General features: G+C 55.5%; 10 protein-coding genes across 10 annotated transcripts; 6 read left to right on the top strand and 4 right to left on the bottom strand.

Moving 5' to 3' along the window:
- Window positions 1-103: 103 nt before the first annotated feature.
- Window positions 104-2262, top strand: CDEST_05518 (Putative Phosphoribosyltransferase domain, phosphoribosyl pyrophosphate synthetase). Its single transcript, XM_062921677.1, has 3 exons — window positions 104-256; window positions 438-585; window positions 653-2262. The coding sequence occupies exons 1-3, from the start codon at window positions 146-148 to the stop codon at window positions 1864-1866; spliced, it is 1473 nt and encodes a 490-aa protein (XP_062777728.1). The 5' UTR covers window positions 104-145; the 3' UTR covers window positions 1867-2262.
- A 1-nt stretch (window position 2263) lies between these two features.
- CDEST_05517 (Putative PAP/25A-associated, Nucleotidyltransferase superfamily) lies at window positions 2264-6538 on the bottom strand. The gene is made up of 2 exons (XM_062921676.1): window positions 6133-6538; window positions 2264-6074 (listed from the first exon to the last, which is right to left on the bottom strand). The coding sequence occupies exon 2, from the start codon at window positions 6000-6002 to the stop codon at window positions 2709-2711; it is 3294 nt and encodes a 1097-aa protein (XP_062777727.1). The 5' UTR covers window positions 6003-6074; window positions 6133-6538; the 3' UTR covers window positions 2264-2708.
- Window positions 6539-7320: 782 nt separating this feature from the next.
- Window positions 7321-10232, top strand: CDEST_05516 (Putative transcription initiation factor IIF, alpha subunit). The gene is made up of 3 exons (XM_062921675.1): window positions 7321-9156; window positions 9208-9682; window positions 9743-10232. Exons 1-3 carry the CDS (start codon window positions 7741-7743, stop codon window positions 10000-10002), a joined length of 2151 nt encoding a protein of 716 aa, XP_062777726.1. The 5' UTR covers window positions 7321-7740; the 3' UTR covers window positions 10003-10232.
- Window positions 10233-10438: 206 nt separating this feature from the next.
- Window positions 10439-11595, bottom strand: CDEST_05515 (uncharacterized protein). The gene has a single exon (XM_062921674.1). The coding sequence runs from the start codon at window positions 11481-11483 to the stop codon at window positions 10473-10475; it is 1011 nt and encodes a 336-aa protein (XP_062777725.1). The 5' UTR covers window positions 11484-11595; the 3' UTR covers window positions 10439-10472.
- Window positions 11596-11737: 142 nt separating this feature from the next.
- On the top strand, window positions 11738-14596 carry CDEST_05514 (Putative TRAPP III complex, Trs85 protein). The gene is made up of 2 exons (XM_062921673.1): window positions 11738-11847; window positions 11924-14596. Exon 2 carries the CDS (start codon window positions 12130-12132, stop codon window positions 14440-14442), a length of 2313 nt encoding a protein of 770 aa, XP_062777724.1. The 5' UTR covers window positions 11738-11847; window positions 11924-12129; the 3' UTR covers window positions 14443-14596.
- A 247-nt stretch (window positions 14597-14843) lies between these two features.
- On the top strand, window positions 14844-16762 carry CDEST_05513 (Putative Snf7 family protein). The gene is made up of 2 exons (XM_062921672.1): window positions 14844-15168; window positions 15241-16762. The coding sequence occupies exons 1-2, from the start codon at window positions 15119-15121 to the stop codon at window positions 16616-16618; spliced, it is 1428 nt and encodes a 475-aa protein (XP_062777723.1). The 5' UTR covers window positions 14844-15118; the 3' UTR covers window positions 16619-16762.
- CDEST_05512 (Putative E3 ubiquitin-protein ligase Rad18) lies at window positions 16715-18326 on the bottom strand. The gene is made up of 2 exons (XM_062921671.1): window positions 17646-18326; window positions 16715-17590 (listed from the first exon to the last, which is right to left on the bottom strand). The coding sequence occupies exons 1-2, from the start codon at window positions 18178-18180 to the stop codon at window positions 16761-16763; spliced, it is 1365 nt and encodes a 454-aa protein (XP_062777722.1). The 5' UTR covers window positions 18181-18326; the 3' UTR covers window positions 16715-16760.
- A 206-nt stretch (window positions 18327-18532) lies between these two features.
- CDEST_05511 (Putative DNA polymerase delta subunit 3) lies at window positions 18533-20472 on the top strand. The gene is made up of 6 exons (XM_062921670.1): window positions 18533-18727; window positions 18782-18837; window positions 18897-19102; window positions 19160-19227; window positions 19278-20013; window positions 20067-20472. Exons 1-6 carry the CDS (start codon window positions 18674-18676, stop codon window positions 20234-20236), a joined length of 1290 nt encoding a protein of 429 aa, XP_062777721.1. The 5' UTR covers window positions 18533-18673; the 3' UTR covers window positions 20237-20472.
- Window positions 20473-20907: 435 nt separating this feature from the next.
- Window positions 20908-23266, top strand: CDEST_05510 (Putative metal-independent alpha-mannosidase, six-hairpin glycosidase superfamily). Its single transcript, XM_062921669.1, has 5 exons — window positions 20908-21352; window positions 21420-22627; window positions 22680-22847; window positions 22907-22921; window positions 22975-23266. The coding sequence occupies exons 1-5, from the start codon at window positions 21216-21218 to the stop codon at window positions 23064-23066; spliced, it is 1620 nt and encodes a 539-aa protein (XP_062777720.1). The 5' UTR covers window positions 20908-21215; the 3' UTR covers window positions 23067-23266.
- A 102-nt stretch (window positions 23267-23368) lies between these two features.
- On the bottom strand, window positions 23369-25402 carry CDEST_05509 (Putative aminotransferase, class I/classII, pyridoxal phosphate-dependent transferase, major). Its single transcript, XM_062921668.1, has 2 exons — window positions 24468-25402; window positions 23369-24359 (listed from the first exon to the last, which is right to left on the bottom strand). Exons 1-2 carry the CDS (start codon window positions 25215-25217, stop codon window positions 23463-23465), a joined length of 1647 nt encoding a protein of 548 aa, XP_062777719.1. The 5' UTR covers window positions 25218-25402; the 3' UTR covers window positions 23369-23462.

The following is a 25402-nucleotide window of genomic DNA, read 5'->3' as shown; positions in this document are numbered from 1 at the left end:
GTCATAAGCCCCACTCCCACTGCTTACTCCGTGCCCGCTCTTCGGCTCAGCCCACCCCTGACCAACTCAATTTTTCTTTCGCAGCAATAAAAGCTCCCCACTTCGAGAACCAAAACTCTTCGTCCTTCGCATTCCTCTTTCCAAAATGCGCGGCACTCTCATCTTCGCGGGCTCCTCCTGCCCAGCTCTCACTACTCAGATATGTGAGAACTTGGGCATGGCTCCTGCTGAGGCGGAGCTTACCCAATTTTCCAATGTAAGCTGAGTGCGATCGCTATTGCCGTCAATGCAATTCATTGGCGGGGGAGGAGGGATGCCGCGCTCGCTGCTCTCGCTCCCCCACGAGACCGTGTCGCGGCTCGCCTCCCATACTGCCTTGATTGGATCCAATTCCAACCTTGCTTGGACTCCCTGTTGAGGCTGACCCGTCACAAAAGGGCGAGACGAGCGTGCGAATCTTGACTAGCGTCCGAGAGAAGGATGTGTTTGTCGTCCAATCTGGCAGCGCCAGGGTCAACGACACCATCATGGAGTTGTTGATCATGATCTCGGCCTGCAATGGCGGCTCGGCCAACAACATCACTGGTAAGCTTTGATCCACTGTTACATCTCCCGCCATTGCTTCGTCTCTAACATTCCTGGCCCCTCTAAGCTGTACTGCCATACTTCCCTTATAGCCGTCAGTCAAAGAAGAAATCTCACCGCGGGGCGATCACGGCACGAATGCTTGCAAATCTTTTGGGTGTCGCTGGCGTGAAGCACGTCATCACCGTCGACCTTCACGCATCCCAGATGCAGGGATTCTTCAAATGCCCCGTTGATAACCTTCACGCCGAGCCGTTGATTGCGAGATGGATCCGCCACAACGTTCCCAACTGGAAGGAGGCTGTCGTTGTGTCCAAGAATGCCGGCGGAACCAAGCGTGTGACATCGCTTGCGGACGCGCTGAAGCTGAACTTTGGCATGGTTACCACGGAGAAGAACCGAAAGGGAAACAACATGACCTCGAGCATGATCCTCCACCATCTGGACAACCTAGACCGACAGCCGGTGCTGGAGAGCAGTCGCCAACCCGCAACGGTGCGACCCTCTACGCCTCCTGCAGCTGGACGCGCCGCCAGGGTGAGAGCTGACGCCTCTGGTTCCCCTCAGCACACCAGCGCACCACGGTCCCACCCTCGCTCCATGGATGACGTACCTACCACGCCCACGCAGTCCCAGCCCGGCGATGGCTCTGTCGATGAAGAGGAGAGCGATGCGCTGTATGACGACCGTCGCGCCCAGGAGGTCACGCACGGACGGCTGGTTCAGGGTCACATAGTAGACGACGACTATCCATCGCCGGCTGCATCGACCGTGAGCGGCAGTGTCCGGGACGAAGATCCCATGACCATGTCTCACGCCTCTTCCTTCTTCGCTCCGGAGCCTCACGCTCTGGGAGGCTCGGGAGATGCGGCCCCTGAGTCGGACGAGGAGGACGAAGTCCTGAAGGACCCCAAGGTGGAGCACATGATCACCCTAGTCGGCGATGTCAAGAACAGAACTGTCTTCATCGTGGACGACATGATTGATAAGCCTAACTCATGGATTGCCGCGGCCGAGACCGTTGTCAAGAAGGGACGTGCTAAGAAGGTTTACTGCATGGCCACGCATGGTGTTTTTGGTGGCGACAGCCTCGAGCAGTTGCAGAAATGCGAGTGCATCGACACCATCCTGGTGACCAACAGTTTCCCCATCCCCGAGGACCAGGCTAAGCGTGCTCCCAAGCTCGTCGTTCTGGACCTTTCATTCCTTCTTGCCGAGGCCATCCGTCGCAACCACTACGGCGAGTCGATTTCTCCTCTGTATCAACACATTCTGGACTAGATCCATTGAGAGAGCATGGAACCGGAGACTGTTCCGGTTACAGTTCGCTAGAGACACGGCTTCTTTCTTGCCTTTCTATTTTGACTGGCTCGGATTTTTGAGTCCAGTTTGTGTGGCATACTTGGGGCATTTCAGCGCGGCGTTCTGGAACATGACGCGGCTCACAGTGGAACAGCCAGATGGCGGCACCAAAATCAGGAGACTTTGGGTAGGTCTATCAAAAACACAACCCACGGTCAGTACTAGAGATGAATGATGAAACCTCGATACCTTGAACCAGCCGCTACCTTCATGGTGTGTGAGCTCGTCAGCAACTGATGCTTTCCTCTTCACTTTCTTCCCCGGAGCTGAGTGGCATCACTGCCGTCTCAGCTCCACCCCATCGATGCTGTCTTCTGGACAGCAGGGGCCTTGTTCATCCCAGAACGGGTTCTTAACGGAGCGATGGTAGATCAATTTTCGATTAAAAGAAGATCACTCTTCCGGCTGTCATGTGACAGTCGCCGCCTTCGGGTTCGGATGGAAAAGTGATAAGAGAAACCTTCGAACATACTTCCACGTGAGAACACATATTTTTTAAAAATAAAATAAAAATACCAGGCAATAGGCACAGTTTTGGTAGAACTCGACTCTTTTGTGTCGTTTCGGCCATCCATAATAATACAAAGCAGCATTCATCCTCAAATATGAATTCCCCTTTCGTCTTGACGTCATAACATCGTCCCATTCGCAATAACCTCCAAGATCCTTGACACTCTGCACACCAGTTTGCCGTTGCCAGCTCTAGAGTACAACACCCGGTCCATAGCCCATGGCCGCGTGACACGTAACGAATCGAATGCCTACTGAAACAGTTCCCATCCGTGAATCTCATCCAGCAGCTGTAGATAGGTGCTCTTCTCACCCTCCTCCTTGGCAGCAGCTACATCCTGGAGCAACTCTTCGTTGAAATTGCCCAATCCCGCGGATTTGATGATGCGCCACGCACGCCGGAACTCGTCGCGGATGGCGACGATGCCGTTATGTGTAACGGTGCGAGCAACGTTGTGGTCGAGCTCGAAGGGGTCCTCGATGGCGAAAAGGTAGCGGTGTCGCACTTCCTTGACCTCGCCGTTCTTATACGTTGCCGCCGAATTCGTCGCGGCTTTGCCGAGGCCGAGCGATGCGACCTCGTGGCCGGTGACGCCTTCCGTCGTTGCGGTCGGGGTAGACGGGTCAGCGGAGGACTTCAGAGCCATGTGCGGCGCGGGAGGCGGAGTGTCGGTGCTCGGGGAGTTCACGGCGGCGTTTGGACGGTACTCGATGACCGTCTTCGCGCCCGTCCAGCCCTTATCCGTCTTGGAGAGCAAGCCGCCAGGAGTGCGGATGCTGAGGACGTCGCGTCCCCAGTCATAGCCTCGGCCTGGATACGTGCTCATGGAGCCATTCTGCGCGTAGTACTCGAAGAAGCCGCGGAGGAGCTGGCCGAGGGAGTCACGGTTCCCGTTGAGCTGGTTCATCTGGGCCAGGCGCAAAATCTCTGCCTCGTCACGCCAGAAGCCGACGAAGTGCCCCCGACACATGATAGTCTCATCGAGACCGGTGGGCGACATACCCTCGGGCGGCGGTGGGGGTCCAAGAGCTTGGAGGTTCGGGCAGACAAAGGGCTGGACGACGTTGACGAGGTAGTGCAACATCATCAAAACGTAACCATAACTGCTGAGTGTCCCGCGATAAGGCGTGTTGATGCCACGGACCTTGGCCCAATGTTTGATGAACAGGACCAGGGGCCGGACACGGGGGTCGCTGTGGGAGTAGCAGCGCAGTAAGAGGGTATTGTGCAGCGCGAGGTGGGCGGCGAAGTTGATGTCGCACTGAACACCGACGCCGCTCTTGGGGAACTCGAGCTTGTCCTTGTAGGGGTCGCGTGGCTGGTTGACAGCCATCTTGGCCGGGTCCCTGAGGCCTCGCATGCGTTTGATGGTCTCTATGTTATGCTTCGTAACAGGGACAACATAGTCGTACTGCGGGTCATGAACAATGCTCTCCCGCATGGGACCCCGAAGAATCGAAATGTATTTTCTTATGTCACTCTCGAGACTCGGGTCGTACAGTCGGTGTTCCACTGCCTTCTCTAGCTCGAGAGCGAGCTGTAGGCTCTTGTGACGACGCGCAACGGCGACGAGACTGAGTGCTCCGTTGGTGCTGTCGACGAACTCGCGGACCTGAGCACGGACGGTGCTGGGCCAGACGCCAGCAGTGTATTTGTCGATGATGAACTGTTTTGCAGCCTCTGCATCGCTGTCGTTACGGGGCCGAAGGTTTGACAGGATCTTCAGAGTCCTCGCGTGGTACCCGGTGGCGGCCTCATGCTGATTCTGCTCGAGAGTGAGAAGCTGCGCAGTAGGGAGCTTTTTAAGTTTCTCAAGGTGTAGCTGAAGTTGCTTCGTGTAGGCGAGGGGCTCAATGCCGAAATGAGGCTGGTTCTGAAGGTTCTTCCAAGATGCGATCAACATCCGGGCCGACTCCTCAACGTCCTCGACACTTCCAATGGCGGAGTCTGATTCGCACAGCATGACGATTCTTTCTCCTTCCATCTGCGCGAAGACACCAGCCAGAGATCGGTAGTTCGGAACATTCGGAAGCGGCTTAAACGACAGGGAGAGGTAGTCCGAGAGTCTGCGCTTCAGCTCGGGGTCACGAAGGCCCTTCAGAAAGGCCTCACAGACTTTGTTGAGCATGATGTAGTCCTCCTCGACAAGCTCTCGGCAGTTGGAAAGGGTGATATCCCGGCCTCCCGTCTTCCTTAGAATCCGCTTTGCCACATTATAGTAAGCGGAAAGTGACTGGTTCTCGGGCTGGCGAATGGCCGGCAGCGCAGGTTCGCTCGAAGAACCGGTGGGTGAGGAACCATCGTCTTTCTGGCCAGAAAGATTGTCTGTCGGGTCACCGGTCCCTTCCTTTACGAGATACTCCATTTCGGCATTCTCGTCTTCGTCCGCGGCGTCTGCGTGGTCGTTGTCCACGATGCCCTTTTCCCACTTCTCGCGCTCTTCTAGCAAATCCACTCGCAACTTTTCGGGTGGTTTCTCGCAAAGCTTGATGATGGGGACTCTTGTTCGAGTGAGGAGGCGAGCACCGAGGCCAAGTTCAAGGAACGCTTTTTCGATGAGTCGGGGGATCGGAGAGCCCGCAGCATCCGGCTGAGGCAGTGAAAGGGGGGAAACCAAACCGAGATCCATGTCCGATGCCTTGGTCGCAAAGCCTGAAGACAGACTGCCAAAGCATTTTAGTTGCACGGATGACGAAGGGAAGTTGACAAGGCTATTTTGAGTAACCTCATACTCGGTGATTGCAGCACGACAGACCTGCTCAATCTTGGTGCGGAAGGCCTCCTTTTCGGCAATCTCACCTCGCTCAATCTCGGCGCCAGCAACAAGTGTGTTGCAAAGTCCCTCAAGATAGGCCGCTTGATTCTCCAACTCCTCAGGCCGCACCTGGTGGTGTTGACCACGAGGACTGTAGAGCGTGCTATGGGTGTTCCGCGGATAGCGCGGCGCACCATTGTCATGCCGACCATTGGGGTGCTGATCGTGATGGTTCCGGGATGCGTCAGAATGTACGGAAGGGTGATGTCCATTTTGTCTGGGCGAGTGAGGTTGGCCATGGCTGTAGGGGCCGACCACTTGCCCGGGACCATGATGGGGACCATGACGGGGGCCAGGATGATGTTGGTACCTGCCTCTGTTGGGATAGAAACCAGGATTGTGGGAGGGATTACTAGGAGATGCTGAGAATGGGCGTCCATGTTGCGTGGGGGGCGACGGGCGAGGATCGATCGGAATGGACAGCTGGGCGTTCATCTGGCGCCTTTGGGCCTGGTTTGGGCGCTTTCTAGCAACCTTGGGTGAGACCGGAGGCTTGCCATTGACGGATGTTGCAACACCAGCTGGATCTTGGGAGAGAATGCCACCCGAGCCACTCATAGAGCCGTCGCCGACGATAGGCGCGGTCGTCCGCGGGGTGTCAGGAAAGTGAGCTGGGCCATTTCCTGGGGTTCCGTTTGTGAGAATCAGGTTTCGTAGGTGGTCCTCAAGGCCGTTGGTATGAGAACCGCTGGACTGGCCAAGGCTGGGTCTCGCCGGGCTATTTTGCATGATGAAATTCTCTTGGAGTTCGCTCTCATGCGAGGCTGTAGAATTGGCCACGGTTTGACAGAGGGTACGTTACTATGGAAGGGAATGAGCAACGATGTTTGCCATAGGATAGTTGCACCAGAGGACCTACCTGGTCAGACGCGTCTAGGACGCATGGCTGAAGGGAAAGCGAAAGTTCGTGTTTCTCCCGAGCTGGGCCGTTCAAGGCAACTTTTCGGTTTTTGATTTATCTCAGTCTTGTAAGGCAAGATTGTGAGGTAATATGCTGCAATTGAAAGTGACGTGAAAGCTGTACGTGGGGGAAGAAGGTTGGTATATTCTGTGATGAGGGGCTACAGTGTTATTATCAAACACACTGTAAAGATCCTGCAGCACAGACCGTTTTGTCACTGTACGGATACTGGCCTTCGCTAAATATACTTGGATGTGGAACAGATCCAAGCAAGGCCAAGGGCGATTATCCGTGGAATGAATTGATTTCTTCGGTATGTACAGCTTTGAGTCTGTCGAGCTACAGAACTTGCATTACTTGGAGCCATACGTGCAGATCAGATATTGCAAGGGATGGGTGAAGGTGGCAGTTAGTTTATGTAGCATTCTGGTGACAGAAACACAACGAATGTATGCCTTCACGATCGTCTTCTCCCTTACCTCTTTGTCCCATGCCTTTCTCGGCTTCATGCGAAAACCCAGTCTGGGCCCTTCGTCGATATACTTGACTACTCGAAATAATTAGAGTAGGAGGGATTGCGGCGAAGAGAAGAGAAGAGCAAGGTGGCTTTACTACCATTCGAAATCCAGTATCAGTGTCGTGTGCTAGGTGAAATGGGCATTGTCGTTCTCGAGAGAGACACTCCCTTGAGGGTTCTACAAGGCGATGATCCGGTTTGGTGTGCCATATACTTAGAACAGGGATCCGGATACAGAGTGGCGTGGCGTCTTCAGAATAGGAACAGTCGGTCTTCCTTCACTTTTTCTACATGCATGTATATACATGTATCAAACAACGTTGTAGTTTTGTCATGCTGCGTCAAATCCGAGATGGCTCTCCTGCGGTGCACTGAGCCACAATGACGTCCTGCTAAGACCAAGGCATCCCTTCTGCATTCGGCTGTCATTGGTGGATTCACACCCAGACAGTACCGCGCGCCCTAAAGCCTTATGTACTTTCACACCAAGTATGGCGCTTGAAGTACAACAGTCATCGTACCTCGACTACCTACTTAGGCAGGCAGGTAGTCAGCCCACCGCCTAGCTTTTCTGCAAGCTTCCCAAGCTGCCAGCGTCTGGCCTGGTTTCTGGGGCGCCAGCCAATCAATCTTTCCCACCCGCACCTCGTCGTCTCTACCTACCTAACCTAACATACCTAATTGCAGTGCTTTCGACTGCTTGCCATCGCCTCATCTCTTCCCTTCTCGCGATCCCATCCATACTTATTCGATCGCGGAACCCTGATCGCCGGCCGAGACAGTAAATCAGGTTTCCCTGCAAGCATCTCTAGTCTCACTTCCGTCGCACGAGCGCGCCTGTTATCCCCAGCCAGCTATTACCATTTGCGCCGCCGCAAGTCCTCTCGACATCACGCCGCATCAGCCTCGTCACCTCCAGTTGTCCCACGCTGCTCCGGGGTTGACTGGAAATACATAGATCAGCTGCCGGAAAACAAATCCTGCTGACCGGCACCGTTCGAAAACGCCGCCGATTACAGACAATTTGCTTCTTGCGCTACCGTTTTATAATGAGCGCGCCTCCGCCGTCCGGCCTACCCAACGGCCAGAACCCGAATGGTCAGCAATCCGCGCAGGCTGGTCAGCCTGGACAGCCTCGACCCCCTCCGATTAAACGACGACCTCGCGGCGATCCTCTCGTTGCCCGTAAACGACCAGGAGCTCCGCGACCGGCCGCTTCGCGACCCCCGCCGGGAGGGTTGCAGACCGCATCAGGTGCTCGGCCGTCGCCTGGCGCATCAGGTCATCATGGTCTACAGCGGCCCGAAACCGAAGAAGATATTAAGGCCAGGAGAGCCGCAAATGGCGGTTGGCTGGATCCTGCCCCTCAGAATATGAGAGAGTTCAAAATCGTGACGACAAAGAAGGCGTTGAGAGACGGCGTTCGCCACCACGTCATGAAACTTTCCTCTGCCAAAGCAGATCTCGAAAAGAGGGGTATCGACCCTACAAACCAAGAGGAATTCACTCGACCCGTCACTCTTCAACGACGCGATCCACGACAACCCCCTCCGGGCCGCGAAGTGAAGCAGGAACAAGTCGAGCCGCAGCCAGTCGACGAGAAGGAGGCGGAACGACTGGCACAGCTAAAGGCCGAGCGTGAGGCCGTTCGTGCTGTGGAGCTTGCGAAGAGCGCGCCGAGCCTCAAAGACCCCAATGCCGACAAAAAGGCAAAGCCGAAGGAAAAGGAGAAAGATGTCCAGTTCCACCGACAGCCCAGGTCTGAAAAAGAGAAGAAGCAACAGGAGCTGCGATATGAGGAGGCGCTTCCTTGGCACCTGGAGGATGCTGATGGTAAGAACGTCTGGGTCGGATCCTACGTTGCTCCCTTGTCGGAGACCACAATCTGTTTCGTTGCTACTAGAGATGGCAAGTTTGCTGCCGTTCCCCTGGAGAAATGGTACAAGTTCACCGCCAAGCCCCATTTCAACACCATGAGGCTTGAAGAAGCCGAGGCTCTGATGAGCAAGAAGACGGATGTCGGCCGGTGGTACATGCGAGACAAGCAAAAAAAGAGCGAGCAGGAAGAATGGGAGGCCACCAGGCATGCGCTCTATGGCCCCGCAAGAATCAAGACGGAGAGCAGTACCTTCAGGGCCGCTTCTCGGGAAGAGAAGTTGGATCATGACCAGATCGACATGGAGGGCGACGAGTTCCAAGATGATGATGAAAATCCCGGATTGGAGCAGGACAACGATGAGGAATACAAGGAAGCAAACGACCGCATTCGTCGCGATCAGCTTGGCGCCAACCTGTTCGGCGAGGCCGATGAACGTAGAGTCGAGAAAGAACTGAACGAGTTAAAGAAGGCGGAAGAGGAGCGCCGCAAGGAGGGCAAAAAGACCCAAAAAGCCCTCATCAAGAGAGAAAAGGAGACCATTTACCAGTCCGATTCGAGCGGCTATGATCCTTTCGAGTCCTCATCTGTAAGACCCTCAAAGTACCCTTCGAGTTGCGTTGACTAACTCCGTCCGTAGAGCGAAGATGATTCCGATGAAGAGAAGCAGAAGGAAGAGAACAAAGACAAGGAGAAGGACGAGGAGAACAAGGACAAAGACAAGGATGCCGACCCCAAGGACAAAACAGCATCCGGCGTCTCTTCCAAGGGCAACACGACTCCGTCTGGCCGACAGAAGCACACAGATGCTCTGAAGAAGGGCAAGTCTTTGAAGCGTCCTGGATCTCCCAACTTATCCGAATCGAGTGGCAACGAGTCGTCGCGAAAGAAGCTGAAGAAGCATGCCGCGACTTCAGTCCACCAGAGCCGCTCGTCGACGCCTTCGGCTGGCCTGAAGAGCAACTTGGGCAAGGGGGCCATGAGCGATGGAGAAGCCACAGGAGGAGAGATGTCAGACGGCCAGCTCAGAAAGAAGAAGATCAAGCTCGTTGGCACTGGATCAAGAGGCACGCCTGTGGGTTCGAGGGCTGGCAGTCCGATGCCCGCCACCTCTGGTAAGCATGCATTTGGTTTTTTGCACTTGCGTTGTGGAAACAAACTAACGATTTGAGAAGGTTCTAAACCCGGCTCGCCTCTTCCAGAAGGTTCCCCGGCTCCGCGTGCCGGATCGCCCAACGGTCCTATCGAGGCTTGGGAGATTGTGGACGCTCTGCCTGAGCTGCCTGGTGGCATTAGCATCGGCAATCTCATGAGGAGGTTTCAAGGCCGTATTGGTGACGGCCCTGGTCAAATGGATCGCAAAGAGTGGATCAAGCTCGTCAAAGAAAATTGTGCTTATGGTCCTGACAAGATTCTGAGACGCAAGCCAACCTAACCCCTTGGCGATGAACAAGCTGAACATACCTTGCGAAGTTGCATGGTACTAGTGCTCTTCTGCCGATTGAACAGCGGAGAGAGGTTTGCATTTGTGGCTGGGCACCTAGTTGTTGACCACAGGAGCCCCAGCTGGATACCAGCCAAACGTTTGATGTTGCCAAGCTCTTAGATTTAAGCTTGGAACCTTCCAAGCAGATCTCCAATAAACATGAGTTGGCCTTAGTCGTCTTCTGTTTTTTGAAACGTAAATCCACACTGGTGGACTGCACTTCGGATGTTATGACTGTCCTTATGGACACGGGGTTGGCGAAGCTTCCAAGTCGGACTGATCGCCATTCCTCATGGTGGAAGCTTCCGTCCATGGAAAGGGCTTGGCTGAGATGTGCATGCTTTAGGTGACTGGAGACGTTCTGGAGAAATTGTTCAGGCGTCTTGTGATCTTCAAACGCAATACCTGTATGCGCCTTATTATTCATCCATTTGCCAAGCATAGTCCAGCCCCTTATTTCTTTCCCTCCGATTGATCGCTTTAAACCGTTCCCCTTCGAAGCCATTACTCCTATCTACGCCATCCCACCTATACCCTGGCTTAATGCCATACCGGTTCGGCGGCGCAGCGCCAGTATAGATCGGCCTCTTCTTCCCCCTTTTCCCCTTCGCGCCCGCACCGCCCGTTTTCTCGCTCATGAACTGGGCCATGGGGTCGTTCCACCGCTCCTGATCCTTAAGGTCCCGATTCATCTCCTCGTCGTCCGCCGTCCGCGCAAACGTCATGAGCTTGGCATCCTCCAGCGCCTCCCTGCGCTTCCGCGCCTCCGCGACTTGCACGTCGCCCTTGGGCGCCAGCTTGGCCTGGCGCTCCTTCTCTTCTGCTTCCGCCGCCAGCCTGCGGGCCTCGGCGCGCTTCATGGACACATCGACTCGTCGGCCTGTTGCGTCGCGATAGACCGTCTCCTCCTCCTTGCCGTGCTTCCGTAGCTTCGCAAACTCGGCTTCCTCGGCCTGCTGTCTGCGGCGCAGTTGCGCCGACACGGCGGCAGCGCTCTGCAGGCCCGCATGCGTGCCGTCGCTCATCTTGACCACGCCCGTATCGTCGCCGCCACTGCCTTCTATTACGGGCATCTCATCGTCTGCTGCCGCTGCTCGGGCGTTCTCTGCCGCCGCCGAGGCAAGGATGGCGTCTGCTGCCGCGGCGCCGTCATCGTCTTTTGAGTGCGTGGTGGTGCTGCTTCTGGCGACGACCGTCTTCCAATTTGAGTTCTTTGCGCGCCGGAACTCTGCTGACGTGCCTGAAACCAAGGCTGGCCCTGAATCGGCGTCATCGTCATGTGTTGCGGAATTGCCCCAGCCGCTGTCGTCGTCATCAGCTATGATGAGGCCTTGGTTCTCGGCGACTTGTTTGCGCTTGCGTTTCTTGGTAGGTTTCGGGTCTGCTACTAGGTAGCGTGTAGCTAGGTATGATGACAAGTCGGAGGGCATACTGTTTGGGAATTGCACTCGCAGCGAGGAGTACTGGACGGGATCGTGGTAGTAGCTTGAGAGTTAGGTAGATGATGGTTATTGGTTAATAACTAATTCGTGATGCTCTAAGCTATCGAGATCACTGCGACGACTAAGACGCACAGACCCAATAGCCAGATTAGAAAAGCAGGGGCCATTGAACGACAGCGGTTCGCTTACCACTCCTCCACCTTCCGTGAATGAGCGTGCATGTGACGGGGCGCTAGTCACTTATCAGAGGATCGATTGATCTTCCCGCGCCGAACCTGACAGTGACGGCTCTCTGGGAAGTAATTTGGCCTTGCTGCAGTGCACCTTGTGGCATCGTCATGGAACAGTCTCTGTAAGTCCTTTACTTCTGCGCTTACCTGTATGGCTCATTTATATAGCATGATTTCTGACCTATTCTCAAGCTTTAGACTAACCCATCCGTCCATTCCTGCGATCCACATGCGAGCCTGCCCCCCTAATGATTACGACGCCTAAAGCCATCCGGCGAAACAACGAATGCTAGAACATCAGACTTTTCGCCGCTTGAACAAACGAGCAAACTTTCACTTCCGGAAAGATCAGGGCGAAAGGGTATCAGTCGGGCTCGACTGATGCACCTCATCAAGCCGTCCTCATGGAGTCACTAGACAGCGATGTGCCGCCGACCGATCCGCTACAGGCGCTGCCGATGGCGGCCTCCACCGCGAGACTGCCAAAGAGGCAATCTGTGCCGGAGGGTCACCCGCTATCGCAGTCCGAAACCACCCTGCCGTACCGGAGATCGAACCCCTCAGTTGCGCCGCTCTTCGCTTCGACACTGACCCCCCCGGGATCACGATCGGGTTCCCCCATGGGGAGGGGCTCACCGGGACGCCCACTCTCCGGCTCGGTCTTTGGAGGCCCAGCGGGGCGTTCACTCATCGACGACGCCTCAGACAGCCCGGGCGACCCGCGTAACCTGATCATGAAGGCATATGTCCCCCACGTTGCAATTTATGCCTCGCCGGACACAGAGGAGCTGGCAAAGGACAAAGGGTTCAAGAACGGCGTGTGGGAACTCTTGCGCCCGTTTGGGGAACAGATCCAGGGCAAAGTTACCATCAGAGACAGCAATGGTGCTAGCAGATCGTGGGAAGATTATTCGGTTCGATTTGTCAAGTTCGGAGAAAACATCGAACCACCAGGAGCCGGCGGCGCGAAAGGTGCACAGTCTGCCGTCTCTAACGGACAATCCGGATCTGCATTAGGATCGAGGAGCAACTACGAGGACGTCGAGAATGTTGTTGAACGCCATCTCTCTTACGCTGAAGAATCCTTCCTCAATACGCCGCACCATGGGTTGACCAGACAAGGTCTGGATGTGGAGGCCACTTCGCCCTACTACTCATTATATCTACGAAGGCTGCTATCTGGCATCCCCGTGTCACCTCACGAGACTTTTGCGCATCCGGTAGCTTGCGTGATTGCTATCAGTTCACGAAGTCCATCGCCTATAGATGACCTGCGCAAGCTGTACAATGACACGAGCTCCGGCGAGAACAGACTGCCAGTTTGGGTAGACGGGGACTATCTTCGATACTACGTTTTGGTGCACGACGAGGAGCGCGACGATATCACGCGATCACTCGCTCTTTTCGATCAGATGAAGCGCCACCTAGGCCTGCATTGCCATCTGCTACGCTTACGAAGCACGCAGAGCGCCGAGACCGACGACGACAGCATACCGCTTCCCAGGAGTGACTGGATGTCAGCAGCCGAGGAAATGGCGGATATCCGGCACAGCGAAGACCAGCAAGATTTCGAGGACCCGACAAGGCACATCTTTGAATCGGATGCGACGGCGATTCGGACATTTGTGAGGGAAATGGTGACACAGTCTATTATTCCCACCATGGAGCGACATGTCTCGCTCTGGAACGATCAAGTAGCATCTCGTAGGAGAGGTATTACCGGAAGATTCATGAACCTTTCGAGGAAGTGGGGCGGGTTTGGCAGCAGCTCACGAAACTCGGTTGTGGGAGGCAGTAGCTCGTCCAGCGCCTACGACACTCTCGGATTCTACCGTGCGGACGCGTCCGAGGCGATCATGCGGAAACTCGCCGATTTCGCCTTCATGCTGAGGGATTGGAAGCTGGCACACTCGACTTACGACCTCCTGAGATCCGACTTCAGCGACGCCAAAGCATGGAAGTACCACGCAGCAGCTAACGAGATGGCCGCCGCCAGCCTCCTCATTATGCCGCAGAGCCTACCCTCCAAATCGCGTGGCGAGACGATCGATCAAATGTTGGAGGCGGCGTTCTACTCATACCACACACGCTGCAGCTCCCCTTTCGGCGCACTGCGGTCTCTGACGTTGGGCATCGAGCTTCTTCGACTCAGAGGCGGAAGCTGCATCGACGACGCCGTACGGTGGGGTATCCGTCTTTTGGACTCGAAGATACTCGGTTCCGTTGGCGACGCCCTCATGAAGGAACGTCTGGCTGTCTGCTACGCTTCGAAACCGGGCGTCGGCTCCGGCGCTTGGGGTCACCGGAAGCGGAAGTCAGCTATGTGGTGCATTCTCGCAGGGGAGGCCTGGCATACGCAACAAAAATACATCCAGTCGCAGCGATGCCTCAACGAGGCCGGGCGGATATACTCGGAGTTCCCGCATGAGAACGGCATCTCCAAGTTCAACCTTGCCAATGACTTTGTGAGCAGTCTGCAGCATGATCTCGACGAGAAGCTCGACGTGAACGGTGAGGGCAACCAGTCGCCATCTCAGGATGTCGAAGAGCTTGTCGTGGACGAGGTAAGCGAGCCTCTGGATCTCCGGTCAAGGAGGGCGAGTATGATGGGTCGTGGGGCGGTGCCGGCTGCTAGTCTCGAGACTGCACCGTTGCATGAGGTGGCATCGCCTGTCAAGGAGAAGGCAGACGGTTCCATACAGGATGAGTTCGGCTAAGATGAACGTCACGACGGCGAAGAGGGTTACGTCCCCGGATGATTGAAGTAGTAGATGTGTTTACGAAGCGGACCAATAGCAATTACATCTGCCTTTTCTCCCATATCTAAGTCGTGATTATCTGTCACTTGGGACTTTCACACCCACGGCCTAGATCAATCAGATATGTTGATGTATCACATGCCCCTTTTCAGATGGTACGAGTAATCTCTAAACAGTGGTTCTTTGGGTTCTGGTCTACGTACCCACAGGTAGGTAGGCGCTTAGAGTTGAGATCCATGCGCCGCTTTGAGATACGTCCCCGGAACGGCTCTTGGGGCTGTGACCCATTCTCAGTGATCTCATAGGCAACCGATAGGGGGAGAACAGCAGTACAGTAGGTAAGTAGGTTAGTGCCGATAAGGCACGGCACCCCACCCTCCCGCCGAACAAGGTGCATGCTTTCTTTGGCATTCATTGCATTGTTGGAAAGTCACAAGGTCTCACTTCTTCGAATTGCGATTTCCCGGAATCCCCTCAAACGATATATCCTCCTTCTCCTTGAGCCTTTCCATCACCCAGGCTTTTCGTTCCCACGCAGAACGTTTGTCGATCGAGTCGACGTCGAGACGAGGAAGCCAAAGACTTACAGAACCAATCCAAGACGAATCGAGACCTCGGCGTCACTCGGGCCAGGATGGGAGAGCTGGCCGACTTCCTCGTTGAAAGAGACGAGAACTTCCGCAAGTCAGTTTCCATTGTCATTAACAGCATTCTCCTTTCCACACGACCCACTGACGTTTCATTGCCTGTGTTCAGAGCCCGTTTGCCCGCTCTCTACTCTGATTTCCGTCCTCAACGAACCCTCAACCCCGATGGCTTTCAAGCAAATGTCAGCGCCTGGCGTCAGGCCCTCGCCCGCGCCGCTTGGGAGGGCAGGATAGCATCCCAGATTTCGGCCCCGAACCTCCTCGTGGTAAACGTCGACGAGCAGCTTGTGCGATCCCTCGAAAGCAAGCAGTTCGGTCGCCCGCTGGCGTTGGGTACGGTCGTGAGAGAGGCCGTGAGCGAGAAGGATCTATACCCACTTAATGAGTTTCTCGACGCCAAGGACAGCATTTACGCAGGTAAAACTTGGGCGCAGGTGCCGTGGAGCGTGGTGTCGTGGGCAGCGGGGCAGCTTGGGTTCGGCGGGAAGTCAACTGCCGGCGAGGATAAGTTACCACAGGGGAAGTTCGTGGTGATCAAGAACGCCGAGACAGCGGCGAAGAGCCTTGCAGAGAAGGTGAAATCTTCGGACACAAGATTTGACAGGACCTACACGAAATCCCACTTCCGGAAGACCTTTGCAGATACAATCGTCCAGGACCGCCGACTATCCGAGATGGACGTTGACATTCTCCTCGTCTTCCTCTCGCGAGACAAGGGCATCATGATCTACGATGGGCATGTGGTCAAGATCAAGGGCGCTACGGACGAAGAGGAGTCCACCATCACAGAGGAGGACGCAGCCGTATCGTCGCTCAAGGAGCTCATCGCCGACATGAAGGAACAAGCAGAGTTGCTCACGCGGCGCATCGACGAGCTCACGACCGCGGCCAAGGAGGCTGTCTCGAAGAAGAACAAGGTCGCGGCGCTGGCGGCGCTCAAGTCCAAGAAGATAACCGAGGCGTCGCTGGCAAAGCGCTTCGCGACGCTAAATCAACTTGAGGATGTGGCAGCGCGAATCCAGGAGGCCAGGGACAACGTGCAGCTTGTCAAGGTTATGGAGTCAAGCACTGGGGCACTTAAGGGTCTCAACGAAAAGGTTGGCGGTGCGGACCGCGTAGGCGACGTCGTTGACAGGCTACGCGAGCAGATGGGTGAAGTGGACGAGGTCGGCAAGATCATCTCTGAAGCTGGCGCGGCGCCTGTCGACGAGTTTGAGGTCGATGACGAGCTCGAGGCCATGGAACGCGAGGAAAGGGAAAAAGAAGAGGCGTTGGAGCGGGCCAGAAAGGAGGCGCAGGAGGCGAAGGAGGCCGAGGAGACACGTTGCCGGCTCGAGAAAGAGATGGCGGATCTACGTCCGCCTGTGACGGAGCCTGCGGAGAAAGAGGGCGCAAGAGAGCAGGTGCAAACGCCAGCGAGGGAAACAGCGGATAGCTTGGAGAAGCTGGATCTCGAAGAGCGGGAGAAGCCATTGCCCGCACAGTAGAGGCGAATCACATTATGACAACGAAGGTTTGGGGGGGTTAGATATCGGCGTTTCGGTCTGTATTGAAGCAAGCACCTGTCGTATGGCTTGCATCTGAAGGGTATAAAAACGAAGCGCTGTGCCATTTCATCACAATGCAAAATCACCGCGCCTCTTGACTGCTTGGTATCTGCGGCTCTGAGAAGCTGCTATGCAGGCAATGAGCCGCTGTGGGCTGTTGAGGCTTTGCAGCTGCGCTCCCGTGCTCCACTCCGAGCCCCTGGTTTCTGTCCATCTCGTCGTTCAGGCCGTTCCTATCAATGTCCGGTGGTCGTGTGGTCAGGTCAACTATTGTGACCTCCCTTGCCTCCATTCCCGAAGGACTGCTTGCAGCATCCAGTACCGCCGCAGGTGATCCGTCTCCAGAGACGGGAGCGGCCGCCTCCTCTGTCTTTGGCAGCGCTTGCGCCTTCGACTTGCGCGCATTGGCAATCAGGTCCTTGAACGAGGTATCGTGTTTCGCCGCCCACGCCGTGCCGTCAAACTCCTTGTCCTTGACCGCCACCCCAGGGCGCACGAACATGGGTGCCTTGGATCCTTGCGTGCGCTCCCAGACGTCAAGGTCGTGCAGCAACTCGGCGCGACGCTTCGGGCGCGCAGAGTCGCAGTTCGCATTCCACAGCGTGACCCACTCCTTGTGACGCTTCTCGAGCTGCAGGCGGGACCCCGTCGTCGACAAGCCCAGGTCCGTCATCTTCTTGCGCAGGGCGGTGTCCTTGAGCATAGAGTAGGCCAGAGCCGGAAGGCGATCGGGTGCCGGTGTCGATCTGGGGCCGCCTCGAGCGGGTGTGTTTGGGGTTGAGGTGCGGCTGGTGCTCGCGCGAGCTGTTGTCGGGGCTTTCGCGCCGGTGCAGGTGTCAAGGTGTCGAAAGACCTGAGCTTCCTTCATGCGAGTGCTGCATATGGGGCATGGTACGAGGCCATCGTCGGGAGCTAAAAGAGCTTTGTTAGAGAGTGAGAAAATGCGCAATGCCAAGGGTTGACTTACCAAATGATGCATCCTCTACCTCGTCGTCCTCCTCTTCCTCCTCCTGTGGCTGCTCGAAATCGGCTTCTTCGTGTATTGCTGCAACCGCTGCTGGCTGTCCCGACCTTGTCCTGCTAAGCCTTGCCGAGCTCCTAAGCCGCTTGGTCTCTGGCTGAGCTCCGCCCGTTGTGAAGTCCTCGGCAGCCAGCTTCCTCTTGGGGGAGCCTCGGGTCTTCGTCTGTTTGCCTGATGTCCTTGCGAAATGAAGTGTGTCTTTCCTGGCCTTGACAAAGGACTCAACAACCTCCTCCATGGACCAATTACTCCTCAATTTTAACTCCTGGTCTGAGGCCCGGCAAAGGGGGCATTTCCCGTCGTTGGCAAGAGCGCGACGAATGCAAAGCGAGCAGAATGTGTGGCAGCAGGACGTAAGCATAGGTGTTTTGAAAAAGTCCTTGCACACCTGGCATCGCAAGGAGGCTTCAACCGTTGAAAGGGCTGGGAGGGGTGTTGAGAGCCAGTCTGTTGAGTCGGGGACGTCCTCAAAGTCGGCCATTGTGGGGGTAGAGGCAGTGTGTTGGCGAGATATTGGCTTTGGAGGTTTGAAGGGGTTTCACGTTCGGAACGTCTTGTTGAGCCTATTAGCATAAGGAGAGAGGGGCGAAAGCACAGTGAAGCCTGCAGTTGGATGTGAAGGCTTCCAGGAAGTTTGGATGCGCAAGTCGCGTCGAGTGGAGGCGCGCTTAGGGGGGTAAGATAGGGAGGGACTGAGGTGGGGGTGAACTTTCTAGTGGATCCTGCTGCCGACCTCGCCAATCGTTCCAACCTAATTCGCTAGACCATGGGGGTGTCTGCAGAAAATCAATTAAGAGCAAGTGCGAACCGCGTCCTTGTCCTCCCGGACGCGTCTCACCAGCCCCATTGTCTCTTCTTCATACAAGAGCATCGTGAATGCTCCCTGCAAAGGATTTTTGTGTGGTTTTGATCGCTTTTACATCGCCGTTCCTAACAAATCCAACATCCACGTTCTGCGCCCCAATTACTTTGCTATGGACGAATTCAAGAAGTACCTGGCGGATCAGATCCTTAGTGAGGAGAAGATTGTAAACTGTGGTTGCCCCTGTTGGGACTTGAAATCAACACTGACGCTTACCCAGGTCACATATCGAAGCCTTAGCAGAGCACTCAAAGTGCATGTTAATACAGCAAAGGGGTCAGTGCCATCAACCTCCTCGTATTGCATTGTTCAGCTACTTATACCGCCCTCCACAGAATGCTCTATGAGTTCCATAGGTCACAGAATGGCATGCGTCCTGGCACAATTCATGCCACCTACCTGATTTATGGCATCCAGAAGGCAGAGAAAGTACAGGAAGATGGCGACATTGAAATGACTAGCTCTCCTCCTGATGCTGTGCCTTTGTCTGATGAGGTCTTGACCCACTCCTTGACCTTGGTGCCCGGAGATCGTCTGAAGGGTATGTCCAATGCATGCTGATACAGCTGTGTTTTTTCCCCCGCTGACCACCACCTAGAGATTTTGGCATCATACGAAGAGCTCTTATCGTTCCACATCTATAGCTTGGCCAGACATCCTACAAGAGTAAGCTATCCAGCTCGCTCCTCCGGGCCAAAAACTAACTTATCGCTCAGGAGTTGCAAATGCTAGCAGACGTCTCACAGCAAATCAAGGAACAGTCAACTGAAGACAGCGCATCCATGGCAGAGACATATGGCACCATTATCAATCCCAATGTTCGAAAGCGCGACCGTCAGGGGCGGCCAGTCCCCGCTCCTCCACATGCGGCAACAGCGGCTAAGCCTGTCAAGAAGGAGTCCGCACCATCTACAGTCAAACCAGCGGCTTCTGCGCCCAAGACAGAAGAGCCGGCCGAGAAAGAGATCAAGGTACCGGCCAAGGATTCGCCGTCCTCCGCCGCGGCCACTATCAAGAAGGGCGCGGCACCGCCCTCATTGAAAAAAAGCGGCTCGTCGGGCATCATGTCATCCTTCGCCAAGGCTGCGGCGAAGGCTTCAAGCAAACCGAAGGAGACGCCGAAACCAGAAAGTCCAGCTGCTCTGTCTGACGATGGAGAAGATGACGACGATGACATCCCGGCTGCCAAGTCTTCAGGTAACACCGGGCGAAAGTCGCGAAAGGATCGCGAGGCCGAGCTGAAGCAGATGATGGAGGAGAGCGAGGAAGAGGAAGAGCCCGAAGAGGATGAGGAAGAGCCTGCGGACGAGCCGATGGAGGAGACTCCGGGGCCAGAAGCGAAGCCCGAGCCCGAGCCCGCGGAAGTCGTTTCTAGCACCAGCGACGGTCGCAGGCGCGGCAAGCGGAGAGTCATGAAGAAGAAGCAGATCATGGATGATCAGGGCTATTTGGGTAAGGCTAAAGCCATACACTTGATGCCCCTGATACTAACACTGCACTCACAGTCACGATTCAAGAGCCCGCTTGGGAAGAGTTTTCCGAGGACGAGGCTCCTCCGCCACCTGCTAAGGCTAAATCTTCGTCTGCGCCTAGTTCAGGAAGCCAGACTTCGAAAGGGAAGAAGGCGGCACCCAAGGGACAGGGCAACATCATGTCTTTCTTCTCGAAGAAGTAATGCGGCCCTCCGGACGGTCCCAGTCGAAAATGTCAAAGTAGCGAAATATAGCCAAGGAAGACGTGGAACCGGGTAGCAATTGTCTGTGCATCCATTACTGCCGTATGTCGCCAGCGACAATCGAAAGCCGCCATCAATAGAATCATTCGAACACGTAAAAGATGAGATGCCAGCAACAAGCGATGTAGAACTGAAACATCTGTCTACCTAGTATTCGGGTTTCATGTCTTGCCAGAGGATTCGGGTTAGAGAAGCACGGTGCATACGTGCACACGTGCAATGCCTCAATCATCCAACGTCGGTCAATTTGCGAAACTTGACTAAGTTGCTTTACTAGGTGCTCATATAATTCGAGAATTGGTATGGAGAGATTCTTAGCTTACAGCGAGCGACCGGATGATACAGAATCATGGGGTTCACATAGATAGGGTGGAGTGTCTAGCTTAGCGAGATCAACATTAGTGACCTATTTAACAAAATCCGTGGACGATTGTCAGCCTTTCCGTTGCAACGGATTGCCTCTGTTTTCTTCTACGAGTCTCAAAAAGGTAACGATCATGGGGTTTGCTGCCAACTATCACACTCAGCGGTGCCGGCCAGCACCACCGACTGACAGGTGAGCGGTGCGGACGGCGGCCGGAAGCTGTCCCGCGCAACCCCGCAGTGGGCCCGGGTCGTTAAGATGCGACGCTAAAACATGCAGCCCCGGTCAGAGCTCCTGCAAGGGACCTCAGTGACGCTGCGGCATCCCTCTAAAGACTGTAGACAGCGGACACCTGGCTGTCCTAGGACCCTGGAAGAGCTTCCATCCTAATTTCAGTTCTCGTGTCCCTTTCAAAGTCGCACACTGCTACTGTTTCGTAACACACTGTCCCTTTTTACTAAGTCCACCCACGCTCTTTGCGAGAGTTCTCGAAGTCACCCATGCGGACATAGACTTGATTTATTTCCACTCCTTTGCCTTCCAGGCCTCGAAGCCATGCCTTTGCGATCGGTTGCCGACTTACTGCTTTCTGTAGGCCTCTTCGTCGGCCAGGTGTACGCGACGCAAGAGCCCTTGACGGGTGATGATCGCGCAGCATGCCCCAACTACGCGCAATATTCTACCTATCCCCAGTGAGTTGCGAGACCAGTTTTGACGTCCTGCCGAGAAACGTGACCGGTATTGACAGCCTAATGCCAGCAAGCCTTTAAGCGAAGGGCCCCTCGCTCTGCCCTACCAACGACCCGATCCGCGATGCCGTACTTTCCAATCCGATGCTATCGAGAAGGTCATCAAGGATGTCACCTCTCGAATGAAGGATCCCGATTTGGCCCGACTCTTCGAGAACGCCTTCCCCTCAACAACCGATACCACCGTCAAATTCCACACCGACGGCACCGACACACGCTTCGTCGATCTGAACGGCCGCAGTTTGCGCGACGAGGGAAAATGGGAGGGGCCGCAGTCCTTTATCATCACGGGCGATATCATCGCCGAATGGCTGCGTGACAGCACGAATCAGCTCTCCCCGTACCAACCACTGGCTAAGAAGGACCCGGCCATCTTCAAGTTGATACTCGGGGCCATCAACACCCAGGCCGAGTACGTCATCGAGTCGCCCTACTGCAACGCCTTTCAACCCCCGCCGATCGCGAACCTCCAGCCGAGTCACAACGGACAGGACGATACCGTACACCCCATCTACGAACCCTCATTCGTCTTCGAGTGCAAATACGAGCTGGATTCGTTGGCGCATTTCCTAGCGCTGGGCAATGACTTTTACGAGCACACGGAATCGAAAGACTTTTTGACAGGAAGGTGGTATCTTGCGCTGGATACCCTTCTCAACGTTTTGGAGGAGCAGTCGCGCTCGACATTCGACCCGGAGACAGGCCGGTTTCTGAAGAATGAGTACACCTTCCAGCGCAAGACGGACGCAGGAACCGAGACGCTGAACCTCAAGGGCGTTGGCAACCCCTTGAACAACGGCACCGGTCTCGTCAGGTCGGCATTTCGACCCAGCGATGATGCCACGATCCTCGGATTCTTCATTCCGGCGAACGCTATGATGGCCGTGGAGCTGAAGCGAACGGCGGCAATTCTGAAAGATGCCGGCAAAGATGTTCTTTCTCAGACGGTCGACAAGTGGAGCCAAACCATCACGGATGGTGTATGGAACAACGGAGTCGTGAAGCATGCCAAATACGGAGACGTTTTCGCGTACGAGGTCGACGGCTACGGCTCTTCAATCCTCATGGACGATGCAAATTACCCTTCGCTGCTTGCTCTGCCTTTGATGGGATTCTTGCCGCCGGATGATCAGATATACCAGAACACCCGGAAGATGCTTCTTGAGAAGACTGGCAACCCTTACTATCTTGAAGGCGCAGCTTTTCACGGGATTGGAGGTGAGCAATGTCTTGTGGGCCGACGCAAGACCAAACTGCTGACGTAGTATAGGCCCTCACATTGGCTTATCAAATGCCTGGCCAATGAGTCTTTTGATACAGACGCAGACGTCTGAAAACGACAAAGAGATCACCGAGTGCCTCGATTTAGTCCTCCACTCGGCTCGGCTCGGGTTGGTTCACGAGAGTGTCGATGTCAACCGCATTTCGTCATTTACCAGTAAGTGGAGCTCCAGTCGATGGCATACTCCTCGATCTCATGCTGACAATTCACTGTAGGAAGCTGGTTTGCTTGTAAGAATCGACTTGAACGCCAGTGATTTGTTGACCATATTAACATAGACCAGGGGCCAACGGTGTCTTTGCTGAGACGATTCTAGATCTCGCCCGACGCAAGCCGCACCTAATCTTTACTGATGGAAAGCCATACAGCATTTAAACGTGGCTATGACCGCCCGACTAGACAGGGGAGACCATGCTGATCTAAGCACAGCAGTGTTGATGTTGGATCCGTTATAGAATCATCAACAGATGGGCTTCATCGGGCGTGGGGGAACTGGCATCGCTTTACCTGCATTTGTTTCATATACCCAGAGAGGTCCACGTCGAGAGACGGACATATATAAACATTCTCCAAAGCGTACGAGCAGCCGGTGCAACATTGATGTTACGTCGCATATGGTTGCATCGACTTCGTATTTCTCACATGTTGATATCAGACACAGCTGTTGCAAGCTCCTCGTCTCCAAGTCGGCCAATTTTTTCTCAACTCTCTAACTTCTATATTCGTTTCAGGGGTCGTTGTGTAACGTCGCCTAAATAATTGCAGAAACGCTCATTTGACGTTGTCTACATCAAACCCACTTGTCGACTTCCACTGGACGCCGTCCTTCATTGCCTTTAAAACAGCACCAAGCCTCTTCACGCCCTCAACGACGTCCTCTTCCGGCTCCCAAGAGAAACACAGGCGAATCTCCCTGTCGAACCTCGCAGACTCCTCGTCCCCGTGAACCTCGAACTGAGCACCGTGACCAATGACCAGGTTCTCCGTCTCCTTGGCCCGGGTTGCGGCCTCCCGGCTCGACATACCCTCCGGCAGGCTGAACCACACGAAATAACCACCGTACACGCCGGTGCCCTTCAGCGCGGACTCGCGAACCGCGAACCCGTCGCCCAACGGCTTCTGGACGTGTTCTGCAATGGCCTGCATCATGGCCCGGTGCCGCCTCGCCAGCGCGGGCCTCGTCTCCTCGTCAAGCTGCCTCTGCAGCTCCCCACTCTCGAGGAGCTCCGCGACCAACGTCGCCGCCAGCTGGCTTGGCGCGCCGCCGCTGCACGTCGACCCCGTCTGCGATAGGCCGTACGCGAAGGCGGGGCTCCCTTCGGCCCAGCCCGTCCGCACGCCCGGGGCGACGATTTTGCTGAAGGAGCCGTTGGATACTGCGTTGCCGAAGGAGGCGTCCGAGACGCCCAGGGCGCGGTCGATGTCCACGAGACGGGGCAGGCGCATCTCAGGGGTGTATGGGCCTGGGGGTGTGTCGTAGGAGGTCAGGGGCCACTGCAGAAAGTCGTAGACGTCGTCGCTGACGATGAGGGCGTCGTGCTGGCGGGCGAGGGCGACGAGCTCGTAGCGGCGGGCGAGTGACATGGTCTTGCCGCTCGGATTGGAGCATGTCGGGACGACGTAGATGATGTGGCGGTAAAGCTTCCTCTTCTTCGCCTGTTTGAAACGCTGTTTCACTGTCAGCGAGGATCTCGCACTTGGTATGTCATGACGCTGCTGAGAAGCACGCATGTCGTGTCACAGAGGAGGGGGCCTCCCAAGATGGGGTGGACTCACTTCGTCACTACCTTTGCCCGCGGCCTCGAGCCCCTTTCTCAGATACTCGATGTCGATTCCGTCATCGTCTTCAGGAACCGACTTAAGGCGCCCGTCGAACCCAGCATCGGCGAAGATGGGGCATGCAAGGAAGTAGCACGGCGCGACCATCCAGACGTTTTTTGTGTAGAGCGGGTCGGTAAAGGACTGCAAGATGCACGCGAGGTTCTGGCTGGCACCGCCCGTGACACAGATGCGGCGGGCGTCGGGCGGGTGATGTTCGAGACGACCCTCATTGCCCGTGTTCGCTGTGCGGCTAGCCGACGGAGGTGCGGGGTCGGCGGCTGTGTAGAAGGCCGAGAGCCAGCGGGCGATAGATTCACGGAGGGGCTGGTAGCCGGGGTCCGGACCATACTGGAGCCCGGGGACGTAGACGGCGGGGTCGGCGAGGGTCTTGACGGCGGCGGCAGACAGCGCTGCTGCCGGCAAGAGGGAGGGGGAGGGCCAGCCGCGGAGGAGGTTGATGGGTTTCTTGTGCAGGGGGGCGTTCATCTTGAAGTCTGATGGGGGCGCCAATGAAGTTGAGAAGTGACGGGATTGGTTGTATGTACACGGGTAAGGAGAGGTTACAAAGGATGGGCTTCGGCTTTGAGTGTTCGCGACGTTGGGAGAAGTCGGTACAATGGATAGACGGTGGTGAGTGATGAGGGGTCGATGGTGACGAGGTAGTTGAGTGAGGTGCTTCGGGACTCTGATCACGCTATGCTTCATAACCTCCACTCATTAAAACGTGCACCGGTCTGAATCAAGAGGTTGTTAAAGCACTCAGTCCTCGGGAGGACTTCTGGTCATTTATACGAGGGTTCGTTGTTAAGTCGAAATTCGGGGTGCCGCCTCCGCAGTCGGAGGAATGTCAGTGCATGTAGAGAGAAGAGAGACGAGAGAGAGAGGGTGCG

This window comes from Colletotrichum destructivum, chromosome 3, assembly GCF_034447905.1.
Source record: "Colletotrichum destructivum chromosome 3, complete sequence".
Lineage (NCBI taxonomy): Eukaryota > Fungi > Ascomycota > Sordariomycetes > Glomerellales > Glomerellaceae > Colletotrichum > Colletotrichum destructivum.
Note: the sequence above shows the minus strand (reverse complement) of the source record. Positions and strands in the feature narration are given on the sequence as shown.